We start from the raw sequence: 18,160 nt of genomic DNA, 5'->3' as shown, positions 1-18,160 counted from the left end.
AGTCAAACATATTCTTTCTTTACACAGAAAACCCTGAAACAAAGCGAGCATGGTTGAAAGGTTTCAAGAGAATCCTTGAAAAGTCGCATGTGAAATATTTCACCCGTGACAAAACGCGACATTAATTGATATTTTTGATGATTTGCTTCATGCTTATAATCATAGTGTCCACGGAGCATTCCAAAGAACTCCAGCAATCCTCAACTGTTTGAATACAGAGCCTGAGTTGCACACATCTATTTGGTACACACGGCAACAGTCCAAAAACCCTTCCGTTAAAGTAGTCTATTTAGTCCGTATAATAAAACAAAGCTGAAAGTTTTATAAAGGGTTATCTACCCAATTGGGACTAAAGAACTTTTCAAAGTCTTTATTTCCGCCTTCTTCCACCAACGTTCAGTTTAGACGATTTAAGTGGTGAAAAAATCGAAGGTCATTCACTTGCCTGAATTCAGACTATAAAAGAACAAATCTATGAATTGATTCATGGTTCTTGCTCATCTCATCGCAGCACAATGACCGTAGTGAAAAACTTAAAGAAATTAAGTCCCTGGGAAGGATATCCAAAAGAAATTTTGACAGTTGGATTCCAGAAAGTCATCTCTTATAAAGGGGCCAAAACTTCAAAATCATGCCTCAGTTTTAGATTCAGTCGTGTGCAGGTCATCAACTCACGCTTCCAAAACCCCGCGAAGCTAAAAACCGATTACTTACATGTCACAGATTCTTGCCAGTTATTTGTGTTGGTGGTTTCATCATTCACTTGCCTAACATCAATAAGACCGATTTGGTTAATTCTCTCAGCAAGCACACTTTATTACATTTTATTACCCACCCCGTTTTAAATTCATAAAACCTTTCAGCATCAACAACAGCCTGTATCACACCTCAAACCAACATAATTCCTTTACTTACCATTTTAAGTGACAGTTCATGAAATATTCCCCATAATATCCAAAGTGTCTTAACGCAAAATTACCTAAACCTATTTCACGTCAATAAGAGAATGGGAAATGCGTTGGTTTGATCTCATTTTCCTTCTCAAATCATAACGTCACAGAAAGGAATCTGGTTTTCAGAATTGTTTTACAACCAGTCTCCAACTTGGGAAAGAAATTTTGATAAACTGTCACCCAAATGAAAAAAATCAATTGCGAAATATACTTTTCCATTGTTGTATTAAATGCAGGGGTACTGTCTACTCAGAGCATCTTTTTTTTTCCCCCAATTTCATGAAATTGAGACACTGGTCATTCCGAAAATATGAGACGCTTTCATGAAACTATCACTATCAATGGTGTTTCATAATAGGTAATTCAAAAGACCCCCCATTGAACGAATCATTCAATTCTATACATCGCATATAGGTCTATCATTTCATACGTATTTATTACTAAAGCTCCGATGGAAGAGTGAACATCACACGTGTCGAGATGTTTATCCTACAGATGAACATCTTTTCCTTACGGTGTGGATTTGAATGTCGGCGTAAATCATTTATTCATTTATTCTGATTTGGCTGATTTTACTTTTCTGGGAGATATTGAGGCACCCATCCTTCGTGTGGCCCCATTTCAACCAGGCAAGAAAGATTCAAATCATATTCATGAAGAATTTCTAAATTTACATTACATCCCAATTTCCAAATCCAACTTTGATGAAATAAGTATAAATATAAGGGGTGACACTGGAGAAAAAGTTCATTTTGTTGGAGGAAAGTCTATGGTAAAGTTGCATTTTAGGAAGAAAACACGACTTAATTTATAATAAAAATGCATCCAGTGTATCGAGGAGTTCCTCGCCAATATGGTCATGGACTCGGATCTATATTCAAATCTGCTATCAAAACAACAGTTCCTTTTGTAACACCCTTGGTTAAATCAGCAATCAAGGCAGTCAAACGTGAAGGGTTAAAACAAGGTATGCTTGCAGTCAAGGATATTATTTTAGGGAAAAGTGCTAAACAAGTGTTAAAGTCCCGTGGAAAAGGGGCGTTAAAGTCTGTTGGAAAGGCTGCAGCTTTATCAATGGGAGATTCTTTGATCAGAAGTATAAAAGGTTCCAGTCGTAAACGACGTCGTCATTCCTCATTCAGACGTCGTGGAAGAAGGGTGGCAGTGATACAACGTGGACGTGGAAAACCACTTCAAAGGACAGCTTCACCCTATAAAAACAGGAAACATGAGGATAGACATTCAGTTTGGAGAAGCACTTCCTGCAGTCATCAACGTTATAGTATATGCAGAATTTGACAATCAAATTGAAATCAACCAGCTCAGAGAAATTATTACAGATTATTAAATATGGAGAGAGAAGAAGCACTTCAAGGTATACTTAACGCCATTGTTGTGGATGAACTACAAACACTCATCTATAATGAAATGAAGAAACATTGTCTAGGATGTCATGTTAACCATCCTACTCAAACGCAGCACATGTGTTTATTCACACCCACGGACGAATGGGTAGAACTGTATATTGATACGGCACTTGATCAACTTGACATGCAAAAAGTGACAGAACGTTTCTATGACGAGATAAAACATGTACCATCTTACACTGACAAAAATGAAGAAGCTCCTAAACTCCTCGACAATATAAAAGAGCAGCAGAAACTGAATCGCTCAGATCCAGATGAGTCGTGGATAAGTGTATGGATGGAACAAGTTAAATACACCTGGAACCATGGACACAATTGAACTACAATATATACTGGACAAATCATTTTTATTGCGTCCGCTCAATGGTATAGTCTGTTCCAAGGATCATTTACCAGAACGAAAGCCTAGTCATACACAAGCTTATATTGTTAACACACATGATTCAGATCAACCTGGAGAACATTGGGTGGCTATATTTTTTAAAGAAAATAATGCCATCTACTTTGATTCGTATGGATTACCACCTTTGGAAGAACACATAAAACCCTTCTTGGAGACTAACGCTAGAAACTGGACCATGAATACTGTCAGACTTCAAAGTGGAAATAGTGTTATGTGTGATGTTTACTGCATATTTGCCTTAGACGTTCTAAGCAGAGGTTGTGACCTTAACTCAGTTTTAACTATTAAATTTAGAGCAGAACCTAAATATTATCATCAAAATGACAAAGACGTAGGTGAATGGTTTAAACAATTATATGGACATCTATACACAAAAGCTAGAAAATTACCTAAATCTGAACACTGTCAATGTTGTACAGCTGATCAATGTAATAGACATGCTTTGCATATGTTTAAATTGTATGTTTTAAATCATGATTACTTTTACCCTTAATTTGTATTTACTGTCCATTGTTACTTGTTCGTTCTGTTAAACAATAAAAAACGTGTACACACATATTGTTGTTCTTTATTTTTTCCCAGTAAGGGGTAGTAGTATGCCATTAAATAAAACCAGTGGTCCTAGTTTTCTTATCAAGGTGATATTGGTTCATTCAAGTAGATCTGAGATTTTATACAGTAGTAGTAGTAGTAGAAGAAGTAGTGGTAATATGATATAAAACCTTAGACATACATGAATCAACCTTATCACCTACTGAAAAATGGACTAAAAGTTTCTAATAGAGGTCCCCATATCGCCCCCCCCCCCCCCCCCCCCCCCCACGGGAGGTCCCCATATCGCCCCCGCTTACTACTCTTGTGCAAAGGTGCCTTTGTTGCATTATCTTTCACTGTACTGCTAGATTTTATCTTAAACACATCTTGTTTTTTAAAACGAAGACAGGCAATTGACAGCTACGTTCATTAATATATCGGGCGTCATGTAAGATATCAACTGTCGGCAATGTTTTAGAAATAAGTATTGCTTTTATTCATGCCCACATTTAACACTGCGATAGTAGAATTATTACGCCGTAAATGGTAGTATAAGCTCAACTGATCAAATCAATATTTTTACCGTCCATCCTCCTAAATGTGTATCCATGTCACAATAAACTTCCTTGACCAATTTTGATTTCCAGAGAGTTATGTTGTAGGTTCCACTTTTACTGCTGATTTGCTTCCGGATAATGTCGAAACAATCAGTGGCATTTGCTATCAGAAGAAAATAAGAAATAATGTCTACAATATTATGTTTCAATATTAGAATTTTACAAGCATCTTGTACAAGTATTTGCTCATCCACCTGTTTTAATAACAATATTAGTAAGTAAGATCTTTATACACTATAAGTAAAATGTAGCAATGTAAAACTAAGAGCAACAAGTTATGGCTTTCCGGACATAAAGCAATATCGCAATATCTTTAGACATGTTTTACCTCTTCTGATCTTGACCTGGATAAAAGGATGATGGATTATGTGCCCTACATTTCATGGTAAGAATTTGTGCCAAGTTTAAATAAATATGGCCCGGACAATAGATGCCCTTACAAGGCCCGAACAAAATGTTATCCTAAAACATGCAATAGTTTAAGACTCTTCTTACCCCCCCCCCCCACACGACCCCCCCCCCCCGACCCTTGATCTTGAGAAAGGTGAATGTAATCTGATCACCACATGCCGTATTGTTGTGATATATTTCAAGATGAAATAAAATTGGTCTATGGGTAGCAAAGTTATGGCCATGATAGGGAAGTGTAATATTTCATTACCCCTTTAAAGACCCACCACAACCTAATAACCTACGTTTTTCTCCACAAAAACTTCATGAAATTCATTTTGATAATACAGGTAATATCCAGCTATACTACAAGTTAGTTGTCAGGTGGACAATTTAGGCCCTTCCTGAGTAAATGTGTTTTCACAACTTCATCTGCAAAGTTATTATCAACATAGTTTCAAAAACATAGATGAATAACTATCTTACACTGTAGAAAGAAAGTGTGATCGAAATTTAACTAAATACACATTACTGTGCATATTGCTACATTAATTCGATAAAATGGTAAGACATTAAACACATTGTCTTGGCCTAATACATGTCATTGTCAATTTGTAACTAAAAACCTGTATGTCTCAATTTTTACATGCAGATCATGTATAATTACCCATCACGGAAATACAAAAGAATACAGTTATTCTGTAGGGCGTCTTTAACCACTCCTGCTATTGACCTAGATAATTCGACGACGGACTCGGTGAACGGCACTCTTCTATGGTGTAAGTAGTTGTGTCTTCTAAGCAGCTGTGCTTAATTTAAAATAGACGTTATGGCCAGACAGACAGACGGGCGGATGGACAGACAGATGGGACAGACGGCTTTACTTGTGTTTATTTAAGGAATTCCAACAAAGGAAGGGGTCCTGCCTAAACATTTGTTAAATAAAGTGTTGCAGGCGAAATCAGTAGATAACATTATATCGAATTATGTCTTCTTAAAGGTCGGCTGGTAGGTAGTGAAAAGATTTGGCAGTTTTGTGAAACGAAATATTGAACTTACTGACATCGCAGTTTCGTCCTACGTAACCGTCGTTACAAAGGCATGTATAATCAGACTGTCCAGATACACATGTTCCCTTTAGGCACGGGTTCGACTGACAGTAATAATTGGCTGTAAGAATACTAGTAGTTACTTTAACTATCAATTATTTCAATATCATTACTGAGTCTGACAATCAGTACTTTAGGTGACCGGATGACCAATATTTTCAACTCGGTCTAAAAAAAAATCATGCTATATTTTATTACCTGAACTTTCTTCGGATATAATGATGCTATACACACATATGGTTTAGTAAAATTCTACATTATGAAACAATATGTTCCAAACGTGCGGAACTACATTAATTTCTCAAAATAAGCCTACACATTATGTTTATTCCATCGTCTAAAAGCTTAGTTGTTAATAATCGATAGTGTATGACGGTCTTGTGCTAAATAGGACTTCTTTCTTGGCAATCTTTTCCTTTAAATGTTTGTCTAAAGTGAACAATAAACAATCTAATAAAACAGTTAATTTATGATATGTGTTGAACGCATACAAATGAAATTTGCAAAGCTGTATAGACTAACCTGTTGTTCTATTTATCATGCCGTTATGAACATTTTTAATTATTTGTTAAATACACAAAATGTAGGAGCGCAAATTACTGACTACTCGGTAACCGGGTATGTAGAATAAAGTAGGCGGGACTCTCACAATCTGATGTCCTTGGACTTTATCATGGGTTTACACAGTGTTCTCAGCACAGTGACCTGAGAAGGCTGCTTTTCTCAGTCAGGCAGTTACTATAGTAATGGCATGATAAAATATCGGTTTGACGTGTGGTATATTTACTTAACATTTTGCACACTTAGACCATTTGTACTGAATTATCATATATAAAGAAACTAAATAAGATAGCTTTTTGATATGACTATCATGACTTTAATGTGTTTTGAAGGTTCTTCAATGTTTCAATAAGTGTGATTCTTCCAATTCGATCTAGGGTACAACTTACATATGTTACAGTGGATTCCACCATAACCGTCAGTGCATATACACATAAAGTCACCATTGCTCTCAAAACATTTTCCGTGGAAACATGGTTTTAGATCACATTGTGTACCAGCTGTAGGTTTGAAAGACAAAAAACTAAAATAAATTGCAAACACTAATAAACTGTTTCTATTAACAATAATATATAATTAATGATGTCAGTCTATTTATATTATAATTATTTTACGTATCATCTACAAATGCAGCTCCCACCGCCTCGGTAGCCTAGTGGTAGAGCGTCCGCTTCGAGTGCGGGAGGTCGTGGGTTCGATCCCCGGCCGCGTCATACCAAAGACTTAAAAAAATGGTACTAGCAGCTTCCTCGCTTGGCTCTCAGCATTATAAGGGTAGTGCTAGGACTGGTCAGCCCGGTGTCAGTATAATGTGACTGGATGGGGTATCATGTCACGTGTCTACGGCGTGATATTACAGTGAGGCAGCACTATAAAGTTGGGCATTGTGCTCACTGATACAAGTAGACACCGTCGTTTATATGACTGAAAGATTGTTGAAAAAGACGTTAAACCCGAACACACACACACAAACACACACACACACACACACACACGCACGCACGCACGCACGCGCACACACACACACACACACACAAATACAGCTCCCAAACACTTTTATTACTAGTAAAACACTTGCAACGCTTTATGTAAGTCTCCCATGACCTTTAAGATAATGTATTTAACATATTGAAGGGAAAGTGTAGTTATATTTATGGACAATAGAGTTCCGCATAAGCCAGAGCTGTTGGGCATGAGTAGTGTTCCATGTTTCATTAGCCCACAGACAGAGTCTGCTTGTATTTTGCTACATTCATTCTTCAAATCCCCACACTTGGACGTCCTGATGTTATATTTTCTTGTCTTTTTGGGTAATAGAATCCATTCAATGTTTATGGAGTTCCGCTTAAGTCGGTGGACATGAGGATTGATTCACGTTTCATTACATCTCATGAACATACTCTATCAAACGGAGTCTCCTTTTATTTTGATCTGCTTAAAGATTATATTTTAAATTAAATATGAAAGGAAAATGGATTCATTTTGAGCTTGCAGCAAACTGAAAAACACTTACTAATGTTACAGAGCCGTCCCTTAAACCCTTGGTGACAGGAACACGAAAAGTCGTTTGACAGATTATTGCACGTGCCGTGAATGCAAGGACTTGAATCACAGTAATTGGAGACGACTGTATAAAACAACAATGAGCGTAATTTCACACATATATACCTCCTTACCAAAATAACAGTGTCAGAAATATAAGATATGAATGATATGATATATTGATATGTGTGTGACCTTAATAGTTGGTAGATATTAATATATAACCTGTATTTTCAGATGCAAATGTCAATAATTGAAATTTAGGAAACTTAATACTTGTCTTTTGTTTACTCTTTTGTTTAGTCCTATCAATCAATTGTATATGTAAAATGTAATATATGTACCGTTCGGAATAAATATGTTTAACTAAATCAACTCAGATGCCGTTGGTATCATTTTATTTTCATACCGCAATCTGAATTGGAACACGTTTGAACTTCATTCGCAGATCCTTTGCAATACTGTCCATATGGGGATGGACTAGGGTTTGTACATGATCTGTACCGAGAACTAATGCCTATCCCACATGTTACAGTGCATGTTCCCCATGATCCCCAGTTTGTCCATCCACCGTCTAGATTAGAGAAAATATATGTATGCATCTTACTTAAATATTAGATATGAACTAGCCAAATTATCCTGATCGTAGTTACTTATTACGAGTAAACCTGATTATTTCAGTAATGAGAGCAAACACTGAGACCAAATGAGAAGAAAACCGGGTCTAAACATATTATTTTTAAAATTATAATTTTATGAGACGATGTAAACAAACCCCAATTATTGCTCTTACAATTCTATAGGCCTAGACACTGCAAGTTAAAAAATAATATTCATTACGGTACAATCGTTGGAAATTATCTTAGAATAGATTGGATAACATTACATATTTCACATGTACGTATATGTCATCAGAAGTATTTGTATCATTATAACAATTTATCAAACTTAAACTTTTAAATTTGTATACATGCGGATATACGGAATTTATATATTATATTATTGCACAAAATATGCAATTGTTTACAAAGTAAAAAAGATTTACATTACATTGAACTTTATGAATAAAACAATTTATACTCTGTTTAAGGTACTTCAATTAACAAAAATTGTACACGCCTTTTTGCATATGTAAGTCTTCTTATATAATAGAACTATCCCGGCAGATTTTAAATATTCATGAACAATTTACAGTTTTATATTTTGTGTTAATGAACTAACAATGATTGAGTCATTGAGGGTAAACCACTATATGTATGTTTAACTTTATTTGTGGACTTTCTTTCATTCAGATACAATGGAGTGAGAGCAATTATTTTGTAAAACAAGATAAAGTGACAGCTTTAATCAATGCTTACATCGTAGGCCGACCACGGTCCTAATTCTACCTACTAGACAAATTTAGTGATTTATTTTAGCAATAGTGAAAAGCCGAAATACCCCACTTTCGAACTGCAATAGGTATTGCACGTATTATAGCAAATATAAACAAAAACCTGACTCATCTGAAGCAGGTTTAACTAGAAAAAGTACAGTTTTAAAAAACTAGGTTTACCATAGTTACTGAACGTTAGAAACAACAAGTACCAAATAATGTAATAAACGCAACTGTTTTTAAGTATATGATATCTCTAGTATAAGTAAGCAAGATATTGTGGTGTGAAAAAAATGAATCCACGTTCACAGGAATTCCATCCATATAAACAACTATCCACCGTTATTTAAAGCCTCACGGGTGATACCCGTCTTAATATTATATCAATCAACAGCCTTACTTGCGCATGCTCCTGGCATACAAAGTCTGCTGTTAAGGCTTTCACCGAAACAGTGATTTCCTGAATGACTTGGAACCGGATTTGAACACGTTCTAACTCGACTCTGCATGCCCATACCGCAACTGACTGAACATTTGTCCCATGTAGACCACTCACTCCATCCACCGTTTACTAACACATGTTTAATATATTTTAGTATTATAGTAATTAACCATAACATTAAAAACAATACTTGGATAAAATGAACACTTTAAATCTTAAAACAATATTCACTGCATTTATTTCTAATAATTGTATTTAAAAATATTTTTGCAAACTAAAACAAATTCAAGCACATGTATAGAACGCAGTGTTTTTTTTTGCGATTTAAATGATGTCATCACTGTGACAACTATCCTTAAAATATTGTCATACGAAAATTGCAAGACAAAACATTCAATATATTAACCAGGACAAAGGTCTTTCTGGCACACTTTACTCTCAGTATTATTCCCAAAGCAATAATGTCCTCCATTTTTTGGTGCCGGATTGTTACAAGACCGAATACGAAGCTGCGATCCGCTTTCACATGTAACATCACATGCCGACCAAGCTGACCATGTTGACCACTTGCCATCAACTGTTAAAAGTGAAAATGTAAAACTACTTGACATTGTATCATTAACTAAATGTCGATTCTAAGTGGCAATTACAAATACGTTATGTATACAATCCTACATTGCATTAACCATTTTACCTATGATGTACTTTCATAGTTATCTTCCTGACGTACATGTAACTATTGTGTGACATACAGGCGAATACGCCATCAGACATATTGAAATATAACTATCGTATTTTTTCTCTAAAAGACCAAGTAACGGCTTAATACAGGGTTTCCCAGAATATATGTCCACTTAACAAATGCTAATAACCTTTCACAGAAGAGACACACATAAGCAAATTATATCTCATTTGAAAGAGTACATACATAAGTTTTTGTACATCAAACAATTACCTTGATTATTTACTTACAGTTTCTATAGTATATGTTCTAAGTGACCGCCATTATTTTGCCTGACTAGCTCAATCCGCTCTCTAAAGTTATGTATGACGTTGGCACATGTGTCTCTTGAAAATTTTCTTATCTCTCTACGAATAGCGGCTTTTAACTCTCCAAGGGATATTGGTTTGGGGTAATAAACATTGTCCTTCAAGTATCCCCATAAATGAAAGTCCAGGGGGCTGAGACCTGGTTAATACCGAGGCCAAATTTTCTCGGTTTTCAAAGAAATCAAGCGGGTGCCAAATGTTTGCTCTAACCACTTTAAAACATCATTTGCAGTGTGGGGGCCGCCCCGTCTTGTTGAAACCTACATCTGCCAATCACTGTTCCCTTTCTTATCAGTTCTGGAATGAACTTATTCTGCGGAATTTTCAAGTATCGTTTAGCAGTCACGGTACAACACTCGCCATTCTCCTCGTAAAAGAATGGCCCGATTATCCCGGATGCACTCATGGCAGCCCAGACGGTAACTTTCTGACTATGCAGCGGCTTCTCGTCATGAAAGTCAGGTTTGGTAGATCCCCAGAATCTGATGTTTTGCTTATTGACATAGCCATCAAGATGAAAATGTGATTCGTCGCTAAACCATATACTGTCTGTTAATTCTTCGTGTGACCGCATCCACTCTGCAAATGCAATCCTTGCTGAAATATCATCGTCTTTTAAGTGCTGCATCATTGAAATTTTATAAGCTGTTAGCTTCAAGTCATATTTCAAAATTCTATGCACTGTAGATTTACGCGTAGATCTATTTGTAATGTCACTCAGTACCTTTCTTACAGATGTCCTGGGAGTTTCTCCTACAACTTCAGATACTGCTTGAATCAGGTCTTCGGAACAGGCACTTCTCGTCTCCCGGCATTATCTTTCCTGCGATCTAAAACTGTTCCATGCTTCTCAAATTTTTGAACTACTCGGATGATTTGTTTATTGGAAGGTGCCTTTATTGAAGGATGCATTTTAATCAACTTTCTTCGCACAATAGATGGAAATTTGCCATTTTCATAGTAGAGCCTAACAATTTCAGTACTGTCAGCAATCTTGGAAGCCTGAATATGAATGAAGTCATTGATGACGTCATAAGATGTTACCGTGACGTCGCACGATGCCATTCTTGTAATAAGAAAAAACTTACATCCATTACTTTTCATTTGAGACCAAATTTTTTAGTATTGAAGCATTTTTTGACAAAATTATTAACATTTGTTAAGTGGACATATATTCTGGGACACCCTGTAGCTTACAACGTGTAAACATTAATCTGCAAGTGTGAGCAATACCATTGTCAAAGGATATGGATATTAAGCGGACAACAACAATGAACAAAATCAATATAACACAATGTTAATTACAGTAAAGGACGTTTAATATAAGCCGGCAAAAGTTGAAATATTTTTTTCTGGTCTTTCAAATAGAACCTGTTTAAATGTTATTTTATTGAAATAAAAAGAACAATCTTACTCATTTCAAGAAAACATGGCCCACTTTCATAACATTTACCTTAATATATAGATGAAGTAATTATTTTTAATGCTATTTTTTTATTAACATAAGATTAGGTTACCTAGCAGTAATTGCTACACTTGTATTCTGTTTTAATTTTGTTTTCTTGTTTTTATATTAAATTTTAAAACAATGTTTCAGACTTTTCCTAAAACATTTACCGGGTACAGTGTTCGTATCAATAACAGTTGTTTCATTACTTCCGATTTTCAAATGTTTAGACTCTCACAAACCCCATGACATAATGTTTCAATTGACAGAATGTTTAAAACTCGCAGAACTTTGCGTGTGTAATCCCGTGGAACGATACAAATGCAATACTATCTAATGCGTTACAAAATCTCCTCATCGCTGAGCAATCAGAGTAATAATGAACAATTCCGTTACAAAACAAAATAATAACAAGAATAGATAAACAACATGAAGAGCGCAGCCTCCAAAAACCGAAATCTACAACATGCATGCATAGACACGCACACACAATCACACAGACAAATCAATCAGTCAGACACAAAGGCTTACTGTAACAGTCGTATTAAACGTCCATCAAAAACCGTTTGTCAATTTTTTAACCAAGTAATCAAAGCACGTGACATTATGTACTATATACGCACCAACGTTACATAATCCGCAGAATTTGGGACACACATTTTTTGCTCTGTCAATATCAGCACAAATTCCGAATAAAGTATTCATTCTGGCACAGTCAATGGATTCGTCGTCGGTACATGATGAAGCTGGAAGATTTACATCACACCAAATACATTTTTATCATATAAATATTAAATTGCTTAAAAGAACTGCCAAATAAAAATGTTGTTTTCTTAAATCATTTTCTAAACTTACAGCTCGGGTCTAGAGTATCTTACTAAGACTAAAATCCTCGTCTTTTTATAATGAAAGAAATATGAAAACGTTACAAAGATTTCAGCTTGACGGAAAGACCTGTATTTGCTGCAAATTGTTTACGCCACTGAAATAAAAGTTCATTCAATTACAACCGTCTCAAAACGATGACAAATTATTTTCGAAAAGTATATTTTTTCTCACGTGTTAGATGTTCACACAAGGTCCGGCTACATAGATCTGACGAACAGCATTCAAAGCAATTTGTTGCCTGTCTTAGTCCCAGGTCTCTACCAACAAGTGTGTTTTGAACGTTCACATGTACACCACATTGCTAAATATGTATAGATATAATATAAATAGAGATGTTCAGTTAATGTATGATCGTGCCTTTGGTCGTAAACGACACAAATCTCGTCAAAGATGCTTGTGAACATGCAAGCAAAAGCCGTTTTTTAAACACTGAATCTATTTCTATTCCCTACCATCGTTATGTCCATTAGTCATTTATTTCAAACATTAAATAATACTACGTTTTGTAAGTTACCGGAACATTATAACCTTATGTAATGTCAGATGATAAAAATTACACACGTTTGTACATATATAATAAAAGTAAAATAATATTATGTATAAAATAACTCCTGTATTTGGTATGTGATACAACGATATTTGGCACAATAGCAAAACTAAACGGAAAATAAGTGTATTTGTATTAGTTTTAGAAACGCATGCTATCAGTAACTTAAAAACATAATGTGCTCTACGAAGTATACGTACTTTGAAATCAGCACATCCAAGGGAGGTCGTTTGTTCTATAGATGCGGTTGTCTGATTATGGAAACACGCCTGAATAACACAACATGTGTAAATTTATCTCAAGTATACTGATAGCATGTTGTAAACTAAACTTAACATTGCTTCGACGAGTACTTGTGTATATCATCACAAACAGGTTGTTTATATATGTTTATACCGCTAATGGACCATGTGAATTTGGCTTTTAATATAATTAGATAATACATATTCTAATATGCCTAACAATGCTATAATCATCATAACGATGTTATGTGGACGTCATGTCAACGTGATATTTAGTGCCTTGTACGCATCAAGAAATAGCGCTTTCAAATTTTATTAGTGATAAAGCACTGTTTTGCTATAAATTATTTCTTAATTCTCAAATTTATATACTAAACAGCGTAACTATTTCAACTTAGATTATTTTTTTGAATTTGCAATTTAATGTAACTCTATATTGTCATTATGCCACCCCGCAAAACGTTGCTATGGTGTCCCGCCGTATGTCGCCAAGACGACCGTTGTCCTGCCAAACGCTGACCTGCCAAATGTCGTCCCGCTAAATAACGATCCGCCAAACGCCGTTATGATGCGCAACCTAATGTCGTCTTTACGGATTCCGGAATGTCACTTCATTTTGTTGATAGTACTGGTGTATCACCGGGTAGGACTTATGGTTCCTTCGTCCCTAAAATTGTCAGTCTGTCCACCAGTATAAGATAAAGGCTATGAGGTGAAACCTGCAGCCTATGTGATTTAGGGCATCTGTCTTGCATGGCACTAGCCGTCTTATTAAATAAAACATTTGTGCGATATATTTTACATACGTGTAAAATCTACTGTCCGGACAAGATCTGACATGTCCCTTGAGCGCAATTATCTTTATACATTTAGATAGGGATTTGCGTATGACACTCCGTCTCAGTAAGACAAACATTTCTGTTAAATATAAAAATGATTGCTCCATGCATTTCGCAGTTTTAAATTGGACAAATTTGAACTGACGGACGGATGGACGCTTACCGCAAAAAGACTATACATTACCTGATATATTACGTGCGTATTTCTCCATACTGCTTTTATAAAAAACGTGTATTGTATTTTTGAATGTACACATTGTCTGACTATCTGACTGACTGACTGAGGAACGGGGATGTAAGTCTCCTCCGGTCATACAATTGATGAACACCTGCCATTCCAGAAGGCAACGACGACGCTTTGCGGGGCTCCATAACGACGTTTTGTGGTGCGATGTTTTGAGGGGCGACGTTTTGCGGGGCGACGTTTTGCGGGCAATTTTTGCGGGGCGACGTTTTGTGGGCAACGTTGGGTATGGCGACATTTCGCTGGGGGCCATAATGACGTTTGGCGGGGCGCCCAAACGACCTTTGGTTTTGTATTGCTGCGACAGAATGACATAAAGAAATTAAGCAAATCGGCCACCATAACAGTAATTATCAGTAAAATATATTCACCTGACCATCAGAACATATCTTTGTAGAATTGCATTGACGAATGTCTCTCACATTATGACAACTGTAACACTCCAGTGCTGATGGCATTTATAAAATACAATAAAAAAGACATTAATTTATTTCACGACTGACATATTTTATACTTAATGAACACAAGATGCCCTAGAACAATTACTAAGTTAAATTTGTTCAATAAGATTCAAGTGTATGTATTAAGGAATAGTTTTCATTACACATACTTCATATTCGTCGGCATTCAACTGCAGTTTCATAAAATTTAATGAATGTTATGTATCAATAATATCACTAAAATTCAACTTTCTTCCAAACGGCAAATGAAATGCAGTCATTTAGAGGATGTAAAACAGTTTTTGAGAAATTCATTGCCATATTTCCTTATTTCTTTGGAGAATTTATAATACGGCGTTGTATCATTCTAAAACACTTCTTAGAATCTCTCGTAGTATTAAATTACCTGTACTTCTTGGCACGCATAGGTAAACTATAACAACAACAACAACATACTCTGAAAAGAAAGCGGAAACACTTTATAAAATAATTTCTGACTATACAGCCTATTAAGTTATGTAGATATATCTTATTTATAGATGATGAGGTGTTTTGAACATGAAGAGCAAACAAAGGACAACAGTCATAATATTCTTCATATGATGATTTTAAGAAGACAATTTTACAATAAAGAGAATTAAAGGATAATTTTTTAATAAAAAAATAGATTTTTTATACAATGTACTTACTTATCATGATTAATAATTCATTACTGTCTTAAAGAGTCGAATCCTGAGTAGCGAATGCTTAAACTTACAAAACTGAGAAAGAATGTCAATCTTATCTGCGTTTGTGTTATACAGGTCATCAATCGCGTTACAAAATTTCCATATTTAAGCTTGAAAGAAGATAGCGCAGGTTTTCGTGTACTTCATTGTAATGAACCTGTTTACTCTTTCAGAATTAAAAAAATTTCAAATCCAGCTCGTGTATCGTTTTACCCATACTTTGTGCAACTTTCTACTTACAATTTATATATTGTACAATAAAGTATAAATCTGTAGTTCTATATTTTTCCATAGCGTCTGAAAACAATCTTACTCCGTATTAATTTTAATTGACAGTATTCTGTTATTATATATCTGTTTTTTACGACAATAAGACACTATACATGTAATTATTGTTTAAATGAAGCAAGGATTTTAAATGCTACATAGAACAGCATGATTCAGTCCCAATCGCAATGAGATAACATGAATGTCTAAGTATTTTACCTTTTTCTTTATCTACTAAATATTAACCAAAGTTACTCTGAAAGAGCAGTTTAATGTATATTAAAGGAAGAGAATATTTCGTAAAAAGAAGAATCAGGCTTTAAGCTAATTATAACAAATTTCTTTTTTCTGTATAATAAGTCTGCTGGCAACATATACTTCATGTTTTCTAACTTAGAATAACCATACGCTGTAAACGTTAAATTACTATGAAAGTTTGAGAGCACTAGTTGCAGTCGGCGTGTTTAAACAACCGTAAATGGTTTGTATGACTCTAAAAGACCTAACTTCTCTTAAGTTAAAAATATAATCACTCACTCTTTATTTCATTTCATATTATTGTTGTACTTTCTTGGGCATCACTAAAATGCACAAACTTCAAGCCGTAAAAAAGGTTTGGTTCAATCAGTATCTGAACATCAGTTACTGCATGCAGTTGAAAACAGCACATGGCTACCAAGCCATAGTAATCTGTGATCGCTATTGGTTACATTTTTGTAGATTTCTCATTGTCGATAACTGTCTTAGCTAGAATTTAAGGTATAATGTAGCTTATCAGTTCAGCCGTTAGAACATAGCGACTGACTAAATTTTGACAATATTGGTAATTTTTAATAGAGAAAGACAATATGCCTGGTTAATTAGTTTGACCGCTGTTCAGATTGATCCAGATGGTCACAAAATGTCCTCTTGTACAACAGTAAGTGCTACAAAATGAACTTCAGCTAGTCTTGGCAATGGTCTCTTCTGGGAAGTTTTGTGTAAATCCGCCACGTGGTGTCTGAGGAGCTGTGCGTACAATTTTTGTGACAAAAAGACTGACAGGCAGGCAGACGGACAGTGCTAAATCAATATGCCTCCCCCATTTCATGAGAGAAACATAATGATAATCAATGTATGTGTAGTTTTATGATTGTTTTACTTTCCCAACCTTTGTTTCACAACAAAATCATTTAACAGTCAACTAAAACTACTTACGACCTGTTCGCTATATAGTTGTTGCATCCAAAATCACATAAAATAGAATCTTTCCGGGTTCTACGTGGCAGATACGACCTTATCTTCAAGAGATATTTCTAACACTTATCAAAACCTGGATCATAAGTAATAGATACGACCTTGTTTTATTAAAAAAAATATGAATTTGGTCCCACTAAAGCAATAAACAGGCTAACACAATTATGATTTTCTGTTAAAGCTATGACCTTTTCAATGCTGAAATTTAGTTAATTTTCTTCTATATTTCTCAGTATATTTCTCAGTATGTACATAAGTAAGAGATTATCATAGCGGTGACAACACACTATTTACACCGTCTTGTAACTTTAGAAGATGACTGAGATATGTAATGAGGCTTTGCGCGTATTTACTGCGTACATAAGCTCGCCAGTAGTGATAATGCCACTGACCGTTCCAAAGGCGGTGCCCCATGTGTTCTTTGATGTCTTTTTGGTTTACTTTATCTACGTTTTATATGTATATGTCTATTTATATGTAAGAAACCTTGCTTTGGGAACGTGGGTATTTCTAATAGATCCTCTATAAGCCTTCGATGTGTTTTTATAAACGATCGCTCGGTCGTTACATCTATTTTACATTTACATTTCGGAACAATGGACTCTGCCTCTTTCAGATGAATAATTAGGAGAACAGATACAGAAAAATGCCATTAGAAAATTCTGACATTACTTTCGTTTGGTTACCGGATGACATATCACATTGATTCGTACATGTGAAAATCATTCTCTCTGTTAACGGGGCAATTATTTCTGTATAACAGGATGCGTTAATTGTATTTTGGGTCCAATGCTTAACACCACTGAGTGACAAATAACATCTTTATCGTAGAGGATCTCATGATATAGAACTAGGGTGTTCATGATTTGATCAAATTAC

General features: G+C 35.3%; 1 protein-coding gene across 1 annotated transcript; it reads right to left on the bottom strand.

Annotated features, from left to right (window-relative positions):
* Positions 1-2,879: 2,879 nt before the first annotated feature.
* On the bottom strand, positions 2,880-15,826 carry LOC123561113 (neurogenic locus notch homolog protein 1-like). The gene is made up of 14 exons (XM_053524181.1): positions 15,740-15,826; positions 15,457-15,507; positions 14,982-15,058; positions 13,486-13,554; positions 12,910-13,039; positions 12,474-12,596; positions 9,760-9,930; positions 9,312-9,482; positions 7,946-8,110; positions 7,508-7,621; positions 6,384-6,494; positions 5,384-5,494; positions 3,901-4,037; positions 2,880-2,951 (listed from the first exon to the last, which is right to left on the bottom strand). Exons 1-14 carry the CDS (start codon positions 15,744-15,746, stop codon positions 2,880-2,882), a joined length of 1,509 nt encoding a protein of 502 aa, XP_053380156.1. The 5' UTR covers positions 15,747-15,826.
* Between the last annotated feature and the right edge of the window lie 2,334 nt (positions 15,827-18,160).

The sequence above is a fragment of the Mercenaria mercenaria genome, chromosome 15, assembly GCF_021730395.1.
Source record: "Mercenaria mercenaria strain notata chromosome 15, MADL_Memer_1, whole genome shotgun sequence".
NCBI classification, from domain to species: Eukaryota; Metazoa; Mollusca; class Bivalvia; order Venerida; family Veneridae; genus Mercenaria; species Mercenaria mercenaria.
This window is presented reverse-complemented; position numbering and strand designations above follow the sequence as displayed.